The sequence below is a fragment of the Bison bison genome, unplaced genomic scaffold, assembly GCF_000754665.1.
Source record: "Bison bison bison isolate TAMUID 2011002044 unplaced genomic scaffold, Bison_UMD1.0 scf7180017864451, whole genome shotgun sequence".
In the NCBI taxonomy this organism is placed as follows: Eukaryota; Metazoa; Chordata; class Mammalia; order Artiodactyla; family Bovidae; genus Bison; species Bison bison.
This window is the reverse complement of record NW_011495013.1, coordinates 6,784,312-6,798,250: the sequence shown is the minus strand read 5'-3', so window position 1 is coordinate 6,798,250 and position 13,939 is coordinate 6,784,312. Positions and strand designations below refer to the sequence as shown.

Here is a 13,939-nt window from a genome sequence, read left to right as displayed (position 1 = left end):
ACGGCGGGGGCACACAAGCCCACATCCACACTCTGCAGCATATGGAGTCTCAGTGTGAGCCCACATGGAGCTGGAAGACTTAAAGCTACCCCTTCCATTCCTCATTCTCATGTAGCCCTTGAAAGGTCACCTTTGATAGGAGATGCAGGAAAATAACATTGCGAAAGTCTGAAAGAAAAGCCAAGGCAAGGGTTAGGAGAGGGAGGCAAAGAGCATTTTAAGGCAGTTAAGTACACCACTAAATGTCTTCTGAGAATTAGGCTGTTCTATGCCTTCTATCTTTGAGGAAAGATAAACACAATCTTTAAGCACCCACAGGGCGAGGCCTCAGAGGCAATCTGCTTTTCAGCCAGCTGGATCATGTTTGGACAAGAGGCAGAACACATCTGGTCATTAATAGCGATAATGGCCCTTTGGTTAAAAGACATCATTTTGACATAGGAAATGTTGCAGCTGACCACTATCGTGAGTTAAGTCACTGCATCTTACAAATTTTCATTTCAATTTTTCAAACATTTATTTGGTTTGAGAAAGAGGATACAAAGCTGAAAGAAATACAGTTTGGATTTTCAACAAATATACAATCTTGTTTGCATCACAGGAAAATAAGACACAGAAAGATAATACATCCTAAGAGAGTTATAAATCTCATGGGCCTTTAGGAGATTAAAGTGAAGTAAGGTATCAGATGAGAACAAGTTTTTATCTGGTTGAGAATACTGTAAAAGTCCTCATGAAAAAAAATGGGGTTTGAGAGAGGCTTCTAAGGAAAGAAGAGAGATGAAGAAGTGGTGGAGTAGGGGAAGCTAAATGGGAATAAAGAAGAGAGGACATTTCAGCAGGGCTGGAGGGTTGCCACATGAAATACAGGATGCCCAGTTAAATGTGAATTTCAAGTCAAGAACTAATAGTTTTAGTATAAGTATGATCTATAAAAAATTTGTGATTTACTTGAATTTGAAATGCACTAGATGTGTTTAGAGAAATAGTTGTTTTATAAAAGTTTAGGCTTCATAAAGAAAGGAAATGTTTGAAAGACATTTTGGTCATATGAAGAAGCACAGGGTCTCAGCTTCCAGACAGGAGAATGAAAACTTAATTTTATGGGGACTGCAGAGATATTTTTGGTTTGTTTTTATCTTTTTTTAAATGTGGGATTGATATGATCTGACATGCACAGTAGGAAGAATATGATGAAAATGATGAGAACAAGTAAAATTAAAATAGGAAATTGGCTAGGGAGTAACAGAGAGTTGAGCTGTTAACTGAGGTGATGGAAGTGGTTTGGAAATGGCAATGGTCTAGATAGAGAGGAAGCATCAGATTGTATCTTGGGACAAAAGAGGTCGAGAGTCAAAGATGCCTACACGTCTATGTCTATTGACTATGAGGCTGATACCTTTTGTTAGTAGTTGAGTAAGGAGGAAGAGCTGATTTTAGGGAAAACAGATAATGCAAAATAGGCGTCATGTCAGTAATAACTGTTAGGGCAACCCTCCACATACAGATGCCTGGCAAACAATTAAAAACATTTTTCTAATCTCAATGATTTCATAATATAGGTATTTAAGCTGTTAAATTCAACGAGTTGCTCAAAATTCAAGGAACCCATCTAATTCGCAACCAGAGACAAAAAACATTGATAGAACAGCAAAAAGACACAAGAACAAGAATAATGAAAAAATTGCGCTTGGAAATTCTGAAGTCAAGGTCAATCAATTTAATACTCTTAAAATCATCCAGAGAGGTCAAGACTATAGACTGAGAACCAGGAATAGTTCTGGTAATTTTTGACAGAGCTGTTTTGGAAATGGAACACAGGTGGGAGCCATGCCTTTGGAGACTACAGAGTAGATGGATGGTGAAGAAATAGAGGAAACCAAAGCTATTTGAGGAATCGTGCTTGAAGACAAAAGAAAAGTGAAGGTGCCAGCAGGGGAAGATTTAATAAAGAAGAGAGCAAAATCTGAAGAGCATCCAACAATAAGATTAAATGCGGATGTGGAGAGATAAGCCTTAGAAAGGAGAGAGAAACTTCCTCAGAGTTAAATGAAAGAAAGGGAGGACAGACAGAATTAAGGATTTGATGTGTGACATTGAGGCAGCTGATATTTTGTCTTCACTTTGAGTAAGAAAAGAAGTGACATTATATGCCTTGAGAGGAGCAGGGTGGAGAGCTCAGGGCTCATGGACAAATCCCATTGCCTGCCATATCTTACAGCACATCACAGACTTCCATCCTTTATACGGATTCCTGGAAAAGTGGAAGAGGAAGTAATAATGATTGCAGGGTTATTTTTTGGTATGACACATGTTGTTGCAGCAAGGAAATCTGAGCTTAAGAAGCACAACAGAAAGTAGTTTTTCTCTGTGCTGAATGCCTGTTGCACAGTAGCAGCAGACCTCTTCAGACACCACTCTCTTATTTTAGAGGTTTTACAGAACCATGTGCCATCTCTGGTGTGTAAAATATGATTTGACATAGTTCACAAAAATAGCAAACAGACTCTATTCTTGGGTCTTTACATAAACTAAGTTATAGCATCTCACATTGAGTTTGAATATAGCAAAATGTGGAATCCATTTAATGACACGGTCTTATGACTTTGGAATTCCTGATTAAAGGGCCTTTCAGGTACATTCAGAAAATCCCATTGACACCATAATTGCTTAAAAAAACCCCATTGATACATGATCTCAATTCATGATGACTATAGCTGGACTTATGGATAAGGCAAGAAGTTTCAATCTCCTGATTCTTTGTCTAGAATTGGTATGGTCATAACTATGTCAATACCTATGTTATACTACAAGGATTTTCTGGTGCATGGGCTTAGGAAGTGACAATGGCAATTATTCCTGAAAAGGCAACTACAAAGAAAAAAGTGAAGATTGTCCTGTCTAAGCCTAGGAAATGTTATATCAGAGGATTGAAAATGAATAAGCCATGATATAGAATCATAGAAGCAATGAAATTGAGATTTGAGAGAAATTAGGAATGATTTTGTCCAATCCCTGTCTCTTTAAGGCTGTGTAATCTGAAACTCATAGAGGAAATAGCTTATTGAAGGGTACGAACTAGTCGGGCCACATGTGTCTTTGACTCAAAGTCCCAGGTGCCTCCACTCTGCCACAATGACAAATTTCTACCCAGTTTCTGGATAACTAATCCCAGGGACAGAATAATAGGTATATTGTCCATACTAGGCACTCAGTGAATGCTTTCTTAATTGAACAATTGTATCTCTGTCACTGACACATGTAGAAGTTAGAGAAACACCCTTACTGTACAGCTTTTCCACTAAGGCTTATAACATAGTAAGGCTATATCAGGCACAATAACTTTAAAGAAATATAGCTTAGTATTTACATGTATTAACATCCCACTCCAGTACTCTTGCCTGGAAAATCCCACGGCGGAGGAGCCTGGTAGACTGCAGTCCATGGGGTCGCTAAGAGTCGGACACGACTGAGCGACTTCACTTTCACTTTCATGCATTGGAGAAGGAAATGGCAAACCACTCCAGTATTCTTGCCTGGAGAATCCCAGGGACGGGAAGCCTGGTGGGCAGCCGTCTACGGGGTTGCACAGAGTCAGACACGACTGAAGTGACTTAACATCAGCAACATATTCATTATTTCATAAAAACTTCCCAATAATGAATCAGATGTTATTAGCCCCTTGTTGCACCTGATAAAACTAAGTAAGGCTCAGTTTATAACTTAAGGTCAAGCAGTCAGAGAATGAACCCAACTTTGATCCTCTGACTCCAGATTGCCATGCTTTCTTTGTTATACCTATGGTTTCTCCAGGACATTTATAACCTATAGGGAAAAGAAAACCTAATCTGTGAGGGAAGAGATAGAAAGACAGAAGAGGGGGAATGTATTAGAACTAATGTGAGGCTTTTACGGGGAAAACTGATGCCAGAAAGAGATCAGAGATCAAATAATAGATGAAGGATTTGTGTTTTCTTTGAGAGATCTGTTGCCAGGCTCCTAGCTACAAAGTCATGGGTTGGCTCCAAAGAGGAGAAAGCAATGCTATTCAACTTGGAAGAAGGTATTGACTTTAAGTGTATCTGAAAGACAGTGGGATGAGAAAAGCACATCATTCTTATGGGAATCAAGATCTGGACTTTAATCCTAATTCTATCATTTGTTGTCCCTTAGATCAGGCCCTTTCCCCTTTTGGCCCTCAGTTTTCTTAATTTAAAATGAGGTTCAAATGTTCAACTTCATGGTTCTCAACTATTTTTCTTCTTTTGCAGCATTGCCATTGGTAGAGACTGCCAATAATTTAGAAAAAAATTTGAAATTGCCACACACATTCTTACTTGCAAAAAATCTAGTTGCTTTAAAAAAAAAACAAACTTTTTATACATGGTTGAAAAATCACATACAGTGGACATATACATTGGGGCCCATCAGCCTACTAAGTTGGGTCATGGGCTATATAATTATTCTCCCAGAAAACTTTATGAGGATAATTCATCACTTTGTATCCTAGTTATATAGAATGGAAGCTACATCAGATCAGATCAGATCAGTCACTCAGTCGTGTCCGACTCTTTGCGACCCCATGAATTGCAGCATGCCAGGCCTCCCTGTCCATCACCAACTCCCGGAGTTCACTCAGACCCATGTGCATCGAGTCAGTGACGCCATCCAGCCATTTCATCCTCTGTCATCCCCTTCTCGTCTTGCCCCCAATCCCTCCCAGCATCAGAGTCTTTTCCAATGAGTCTTCACATGAGGTGGCAAAAGTACTGGAGTTTCAGCTTTAGCATCATTCCTTCCAAAGAAATCCCAGGGCTGATCTCCTTCAGAATGGACTGGTTGGATCTCCTTGCAGTCCAAGGGACTCTCAAGAGTCTTCTCCAACACCACAGTTCAAAAGCATCAGTTCTTCGGCACTCAGCTTTCTTCACAGTCCAACTCTCACATCCATACATGACCATAGGAAAAACCATAGCCTTGACTAGACGAACCTTTGTTGGCAAAGTAATGTCTCTGCTTTTCAATATGCTATCTAGGTTGGTCATAACTTTCCTTCCAAGGAATAAGCGTCTTTTAATTTCATGGCTGCAATAACCATCTGCAGTGATTTTGGAGCCCAGAAAAATAAAGTCTGACACTATTTCCACTGTTTCCCCATCTATTTCCCATGAAGTGATGGGACCAGATGCCATGATCTTCATTTTCTGAATGTTGAGCTTTAAGCCAACTTTTTCACTCTCCACTTTCACTTTCATCAAGAGCTTTTTAGTTCCTCTTCACTTTCTGCCATAAGGGTGGTGTCATCTGCATATCTGAGGTTATTGATATTTCTTCTGGCAATCTTGATTCCAGCTTGTGCTTCTTCCAGTCCAGTGTTATGACCATCACTAATGACTACCACTGTGCTCTTGCATTAGTAGATTGTATCTGTAGTAATATCAATACACTCAAGAGACCTGTTAATTTATTTCATCATTTTTTCTGAGAGGACTTTAGGTCAGAGATTTTTAACTGGAGTTGACAGTTCCTTGAGTACTGAAAGGGTGGGAAAATTCCAAAGATCATTTTGCCAAGATCAATTGATACTATGTCACTGTGCACAGGAAGACCAAAGCTATCAATTAAATAACCAACCAGTAGGTTAAGTTCAAAAGTTTTATCACAGATGCATTCTTTTCACTTGCATATGTTTTCAGATATCAGATACACATTAATTGTAGACTTTTGGCCCTTAAGTACAGTTTTAGCTTGGCATTGATGCTATATAAAAGGATTTTAGGGGGCTTATGACCACTCTAAAACAATAGGAGAATTCCATCAGCTTCTCAAAGGGATCACAAAGGTGACAACAAAGGTTAAAGAACCACCACGCTTCATATCCTCCAACAATATGTTACAATTCAGGTATTTTCTGGTAAAACTAGAAGCTGATTTGAATTGTAGCCTAAAAGTTTTAGTAAACTTTTAATTACCTGAAGGTTAGTAATAGACCTCTATCAGTATACAAGACCTCTTTTATACTTGATTCTTAAAAACATAAACAAACACAGTGTGATGAAAAATATTGCTGAGAAAAATAAAGATAAATAAATAAAGATATATTCATGGATTAAAAAGCTTCATAACTTTAAATTGTCAGTTCTCTCTGCACTGAGGTAGAGATTCAATACAATCTCAATTATAATTCCAACAGACTTTTTTGGGTAGAAATCGAGAAGTTGATCCTAGAAGTTATATAGTGAGATGCAAAGGTATTAGCATTTCCAAAACAATCTTAAACAGTCAGTATAAAATTGAAAGACTTATGTGACTTCATGACTTACCTTATAGATATGGTAATTAAATAGTGTGATATGGTAATTAAATAGTGTGATACTGTCTAAGGATGGACATAGAGAACAAAGGAACAGAATAGGACCTAAAAATAGACCCCACTCATCCTCAAAAGGTACCAACACAATATAATGCGAAAAGCAAGGACTTTTCAATAAATAGGGCTAGAATAACTGGATAGCCATATGGAAAAGAAATGAACTTCAACCCCTACCTCATAAGAAACAGAACAATTAACTTAAAGTGGATCATATATATGAAAAAAAAGTGAAAACACATAAATTTAAGGGAATGAAATCACTGAATCTTCTCAGAGTCACCAACAAAATATTTTCCAATTTCTTCAGAATATTGTTTCTAAATTCATAATAATTTCATAATCAAGTAGCTACACAGAATACCCAGAAAACATTGAGTCTGGGTAGACCTGAGATAATCAAGCAATTGCCTAAAAAAGATGTAACCAAGAGTAAACTAGATGTGAAATCTGTCTAACAAAAACATATTCCTATTACTATGTTTATTATTTAAAGATAAGAACAAATCATTTACCTTTGATGGACAAAGTTGTCTAGCTTTAGCTCAAATAGTTCTAAAGAGATTTTTCTGAACTTGAATATAATTTTATTATCAAGATTAGAGAGTCTACATATTTACCTACTTGCCTTTCTCCCTTCTTCCCATTTCCAAAAGTAAAACTTCAACAACAACACGCACAACAGCAATAAAATATGAAACACAAAGCTCTTTACCGGAGTCCGTAGAGAACTGTTCCATCAGGATGCAGGCGGATCATGCGATTTTTCACTGTAACCCCATGCACAAAGGATTTCTTGTCATTCAGAAAGTAGGTGTCTGGTACCCAGAGTTGATCAGCCACCCTGTTGTCTAGTGTGAGGTTTAGTGGGATTCCAGAATAAGAAAGCCTTTTGTCTTTCCAAGACTGCTGGAAATACATGGTGAGAGTATAATCCTGTAAAAGAAAGGAAACCAAAAAAAAAAAAAAAAAGAATTTTACCATCATCATCATCATTATCTTCAGCTAAAAGCCTTTTTGTTAAGAACCTGATAGTATGTGGTACTGTGGATGCCCAGAGACTCAGCATTCTGCAGGCCTGCTATGAGGTTACATTTGAATATGCTGTGAGTTGCACCTCCAAGTATAAGGCAACCAACAGGTTAGAAGTACTAGAGCATGCAGAATCATTTGTACCAATATAGGATAAATCCATTAATTGAATTTTAATGTTTGAAGATAAAGTCATGGGGAAGGCCGTAAAGAGAAGTTGTACTTAGAGATTTATGTTCACAAATATCTACCTCTGGACATTGTATTTATAGAACTATTTTGAAGGAGTGTATTTATTAAATAATAACTAAAAATGGGTGCATTTAAAAGGAAAAGATGTGCTCTAAACTGTAAATACCTTCTGAATGAACAGCGTTATTTGCCTTATAAAGGTTATCAGTTTCCATTATCTGGATTTTTCTAGCAAATTATGACTTGTCTATCAGTTGTAAAAAGCAGTTTATGTAGAACATGTGGATGGAGATACTCATTTGGCCTGAGAACAGACATGAGCGGTGTGTGTGTGCTTGCTCAGTTGCTTCAGTCTTGTCTGACTCTTTGCCACCCTAAGGACTGTAGCCCATCAGGCTCCTCTGTCCACAGGATTCTCCAAGCAAGAATACTGGAGTGGGTTGCCATTCTCTTCTCCAGGGGATATTCCCAACCCCGGGGATGGAACCCAGGTCCCCTGCATTGCAGGCAGACTCTTTACCATCTGAGCCACCAGGCAAATTGTCCATTAAAAGAATATGAGGTCACAGTAACATCATAAAGGCTTAAGTTGTGGGTCCCAATATCATTAAAAAACATGGTTCACTTTTTCTTTTAAAGGACATTTATCTGTCAATAGCTTTAGCTGAATGCATTAGCAACAATTAAGAAAACACAATATAACTCCTGCACAATTCTGTATACTGCTATTGTTTTATATATACATACACACACACACACACACACACAACTCTTTGAGAAACCAGCTGAGCCACAAGAAAAGCCCATGAAATTAAAAGACACTTGCTCCTTGGAAGAAAAGTTATGACCAATCTAGACAGCATGTTATAAAGCAGAGACATTAGTTTACCAACAAATGTCTATCTAGTCAAAGCTATGGTTTTTTCAGTAGTCATGTATGGATGTGAGAGTTGGACTATAAAGAAAGCTAAGGATACTTTTGAACTGTGATGTTGAAGAAGACTCTTGAGAGTCCCTTGGCGTGCAAGGAGATCCAACCAGTCAATCCTAAAGGAAATCAGTCCTGAATATTCACTGGAAGGACTGATGCAGAAGCTGAAACTCCAATACATTGGCCACCTGATGTGATGAACTGACTCATTGGAAAAGACCCTGATGCTGGGAAAGATTGAAGGCAGGAGGAGAAGAGGATGACAGAGGATGAGATGGTTGGATGGCATCACCAACACAATGGACATGAGTTTGAGTAGGCTCCAGGAGTTGGTGATGGACAGGGAAGCCTGGCATGCTGCAGTCCATGGGGTCGCAAAGAGTTGGACACGACTAAGTGACTGAACTGATTTGAGAAACATTGACTCTGATCAGGCTTTCCTGGTAGCTTGGATGGTAAAGAGTCTGCCTGCAATGTGGGAGACTTGAGTTTGATCCCCGGGTCAGGAAGATCCCTGGAGAAGGAAATGGCAATCCACTCCAGTACTCTTGCCTGGAAAATTCCATGGATGGAGGAGCCTTGTAGGCTACAGTCCATGAGATCGCAAAGAGTCAGACATGACTGAGCAACTTCACGGGTTCACTGACTCTGCTCATGTCTTACATCTGGGTCAACTGTACTTCATCTAGATCCCTATATGGATATTAATGCATTTCTGAAATATCTTAAATGATATTGTCTTCAATATTTATTCTGGACAATGAGTTCCAATGTCCTTTAACCGCTATATTCAAGAATGTTTACATTGTTTACTCAGAAACAAATAATTTAATTCTTTCATGTTCAATGAGAAGGACATTTGCTCACTATTAATCATACAGTATCCCTTTTACAGGTCTGAAACTTCATTCCACCTGTCACTGGGATCAGCATGAGCAGCAACAGGTTACATGTTTCACTACTCATGCTGAATACTCATTAACCTCCAGCTCTCGAGTGCCACAGAGGATTTCCTCACAATAAGACTATGAGGCAAAATCCTTACACTACATTCTCTTCATTAAAAGGAGTTTTAACGTATGATCAGGAAAAACTTATTGTAAAGTACAAATGATTATAATGACAAATAATATTCTATTAACTAATGTTATAATTAAAATACGCTTGTGGTAAGTAAACAATGGAGAATGGAAGGAGAAAATAATGTCATCTTGAGTAACCTCCACATAAATTAAGTGCATGCATGTGTGTGTGTGTGTGTGTGTGTGTGTGTACTTCTCCCTTTCCCTTTCTGGAAACTCTTGTTTCCTGTAAAAGAAAGAACTATACACATGTACTGAGATCTTTGCTCTATACAACTCACTCTGTTTTCAATAAATATTGACTAAATGTCACACCATGTTTCCCAATTGAAGCTGTAATTTGCTCTATTTGCAATAAGAAATCATTCAGTGGAAATTTGCGTTGTTGTTGTTCAGGTGCTCAGTAGTATCTGACTCTTTGTGACCCCATGGACTGTAGCACCCAAGGCTTCCCTGTCCTTCACTATCTCCCAGTTTGCTCAAACTCATGTCCATTGAGTCAGTGATGCCATCCAACCATCTCATATTCTGTAGCCCCCTTATCTGCCTGCCCTCAGTCTTCCCCAGCATCAGTGTTTTTTTCAGTGAGTCAGCTCTTTGCATCAGGTGGCCAAGGTATTGGAGCTTCAGCTCCTGCATCAGTCCCTCCAATAAAGATTCAGAGTTGATTTCCTTTAGGATTGACTGGTTTGATCTTGAAGTCCAAGAGATACTCAAGAATCTTCTCCTTAGCACCACAGTTGGAAAGTATCAATTCTTCAGTGCTCAGCCTTCTTTCTGGTCCTTGGATGCTAGTATTTTACTTTAGGAAGTGGGTGATGCAGAACAAGTACCTTTTAGGACTTTTCTTCTTATGCATTTCTAGGGTTATCATCTTAATCTAGGACCTGATTCTATGATAAATGGAAATATGGATCCATGAGTTTGATAACCTTCAAAAAACTTTTTGAAACTAATGATAATTGTGATGATAATTATGCACAATGTGGAAAGACTTAAAACAGAGTAATATCTCCTTCCTATGCATATTTTACCACAAGCATGATAATAATTTCCTTCTAGAAAATGCTATATACTCTGTGATTTCCATAGAGCTTCATATCTATTATTACATTTCATTCTCACCACCTCATGAGATAGGCAAATTCTCCCTAAGAGAATTTATGTTTACATCTCTAGGAAACTACTTACTGAATTTTAAATAAACTATTTTTTTCTATCTGCACTTTAGTATAAATATTTACAGTCATATCTGCATATACTAAAGCCTAAGATATTCTTTGGTATATTCTATTTTTTAGATGGAAAAGAAAGGGTTAAAATTGCTGTATTTTTTTTTTTCCTCTGATACAACAGATTTTCTACTAATTTTTCATTAGGTCAAAGTGCAGGCACTCCAGGGAGGATGGAAAGTTTTCAGAAAGAAATGAAAGGTTTTGATACTTTGGCCAAGAATTCTAAAATCATTTTTCTTCCAAGTGTATGATATTGTTCAACTACCTTTCTCAAGTGTGCAAGCTACTCCTTGACAGAAAGTGTGACATATTTAGCAACTATGGGCCATAGGAGATTCTTTGACACTGAAGCAAATTAATGGGATTAACTGGTATGAGATTCCTAATGAAATTGGTCAGGCTAATTTGGCATGAGAGAATTTGATTCATTGAAGAAAAGCAGGATAAACAATATCAAGTCAGTAATCTCCAAAACCCATCCTTTTTAAATCTAAAAATGCTTAAAGAAATAAGAAAATATTTCTAATAAATGAAAACAGTCCTTTTGGAGAATAAAGGTAATATTCTTTTATATACTTATTTTTATTGAAGTTGATTTATAATTTAGTTTCAGGTTTACAGCATATGATTCAAACTTTTTATAGATTATATTCCATTTAAGGTTATTATAAAATATTTGTGATATTCCCTGTGCTGCAGAATATATCCTTGTATCTTATTTATTTTATACACAGAAGTTTGTACCTCTTGATCCCCTGCACCTATCTTTCTTGCCCCTCCCCTCTTCTCCCTTCCTGCTGGTAACCACTAGTTTATTCTCTATATCTGTGAGTCTGTTTCTGCTTTGTTATATTCATTTATTTTATTTTTTAGATTCCACACATAAGTGACAACATGCAGTATTTGTCTTTCCAAGATATGTAATCCACTTGTGTCCATCAACAGATAAATGGATATGGAGATATATATATATATAATGTCACTCAGCCATAAAAAGAATGGAATTTTGCCATTTATAACATGGATGGGCCTAGAAGGTACTATGTTTAGTGAAACGAGTCAGATAGAAAAGGGGAATATTCATTTTAGAGCAGTAGTTTTGAACTCTGGATGAGTTTGTCAGCCAGAGAATATTTAACAATATCTGAAGACAGCTTTAGTTGTAACAACTGAGAGTACTGTGTGTGCAGCTAATAGCACAGAGAGGAACAAACCTGACTCCATACGGGATCTATTCTTTCAGCTTTAATCTTTGTGCTCTGCTGCTGGTGCTTAGTCATGCTGGCTCTGTGCCTTTGTAAAAGACTTTTTTGTAAAGCATGAAACATACATAATAGCCCTTCTTCCTGATCTGCCTCATAGGCTTGACCTTTGAAGGTTTACCACTTTTCCATTTATACTGAGATGAAAAGTTGCAGAGCAGAGCACAACAATTGTCTTGTTGGAGGTTTACAGGAACCATGGTGACAAGACCTATGTTGACAGCTGAAAGAACAAAGGATTCTGGAATCAAGAAGTCTACAACAACCAGCCCCACTGTCTCCCCTTTTAGTATAAAAGAAGCCTGGATTCTAACTCGAATAAGATGGTTGTTTGGGACACTAGTCTGCCATCTTCTCAGTTTTCTGGCTTTCTAAATGAAGCCACTATTCCTTGCCCTAATACTTCACCTTTTGATTTATTGGTTTGCTGTGCTGTGACCAGTAAGAACTTGGACTTGGTAACACTAGCATCTATGGGTAGTGGCCAGGTATGCTCCCCAGCCTAATACACTGCACCATGCATCCCCTATAACAAAGAATTAACTGACTCCAAATGTCAATACTGTCAAGGTTATGAACTCTGCCTTAAATGAAAATATCTTCTTTTCTAGTATCAGTAAGATAACTGTATTATTAGTAAAATAATATCTTCAACATGTCTACTCAAACTTTTAATATATTTCTTAAAACTTTGTGTAAGGAATGCTAACACTAGATGGTTCATAATTTGCCACTTTAACATAAGAGATCATTGACAAAAATTCCTTAATTATCTAGCATCAGAAGAGTGAAAAAGTTATATGGTTTTGGCAAATATATTGAGATATATATTTTAATAAAATGAGCTCTAAGAAGACTGCATAGTGGGCTGGAAAAGTGAAAGTCTCTTATTAGCTGCCTCCACAATTAGCACACAACTCAAACTAATTCAATAGTGAAGAGATTTAACATCTAATAATATTGCATCTACCCAGAAGGATCATATGAGCAATCCCTCCTTTTCAAATTCCTTTTCAAAAGAGGGAGAACTTATATATATATATATATATATATGAACCAAAGCCCTTGCACACATTTGTATTTTATATTCCATTGATTTGATTGTACATTATACATCACAAAGGATCCCAAGCACACCTCTCTGTTCCTTATAAAACTTTTATGCCATCTTAGTTGAACTCTGAGATCCACTCTTTCCAAAACTTAGGTTGCTTTCCCCCCAAACTGATTGTAGCCGAGCTGTGTATCACTTCTACAGAAACATCTGTTTCTGGTGGAAACTGCCCTGCCTAGAGTTCCTGCTAACTGAGTGTGACCATGTTCTATATCACATGATTCTGCCCTCCTCCCACCTTTGAAATGAAGAGTAGATACCTAATCTAAGACCAGATGATTTATAGGCAGGTGATAAACTTGTGCCTGACTCAAGAAGATGAGATGGGCCAATCAGAATCCTCTCCCAGAAATTTGCTATTGGATAAAGGATCTGATGGGCTTCCCTGGTGGCTCAGTACTAAAGAATCTGTCTGCTAATGCAGGAGATGCAGGTTCGATTCCTGAGTCTGGAAGATCCTCTGGAGAAGGGAATGACTCAGTTCAGTTCAGTTCAGTCACTCATTTGTGTCCAACTCTTTGCAACCCCATGGACTGCAGAACACCAGACTTCCCAGTTCATCACCAACTCCCGGAGCTTACTCAAACTCATGTCCAGCGTGTCAGTGTTGCCATCCAACCATCTCATCCTCTGCCATCCCCTTCTCCTCCCACCTTCAATCTTTCCCAGCATCAGGGTCTTTTCCAGTGAGTCAGTTCTTTGCATCAGGTAGCCAAAGTAT

General features: G+C 37.9%; 1 protein-coding gene across 1 annotated transcript in view; it reads right to left on the bottom strand.

Moving 5' to 3' along the window:
* The window catches only part of GABRB1 (gamma-aminobutyric acid (GABA) A receptor, beta 1), a 453,599-nt gene that overhangs the window by 277,358 nt on the left and 162,302 nt on the right, over positions 1 to 13,939 (bottom strand). The window contains exon 4 of the mRNA XM_010858864.1: positions 7,086 to 7,306. Within this exon, the coding sequence (XP_010857166.1) occupies positions 7,086 to 7,306 (221 nt within the window). The remainder of the gene's footprint in view (positions 1 to 7,085; positions 7,307 to 13,939) is intronic.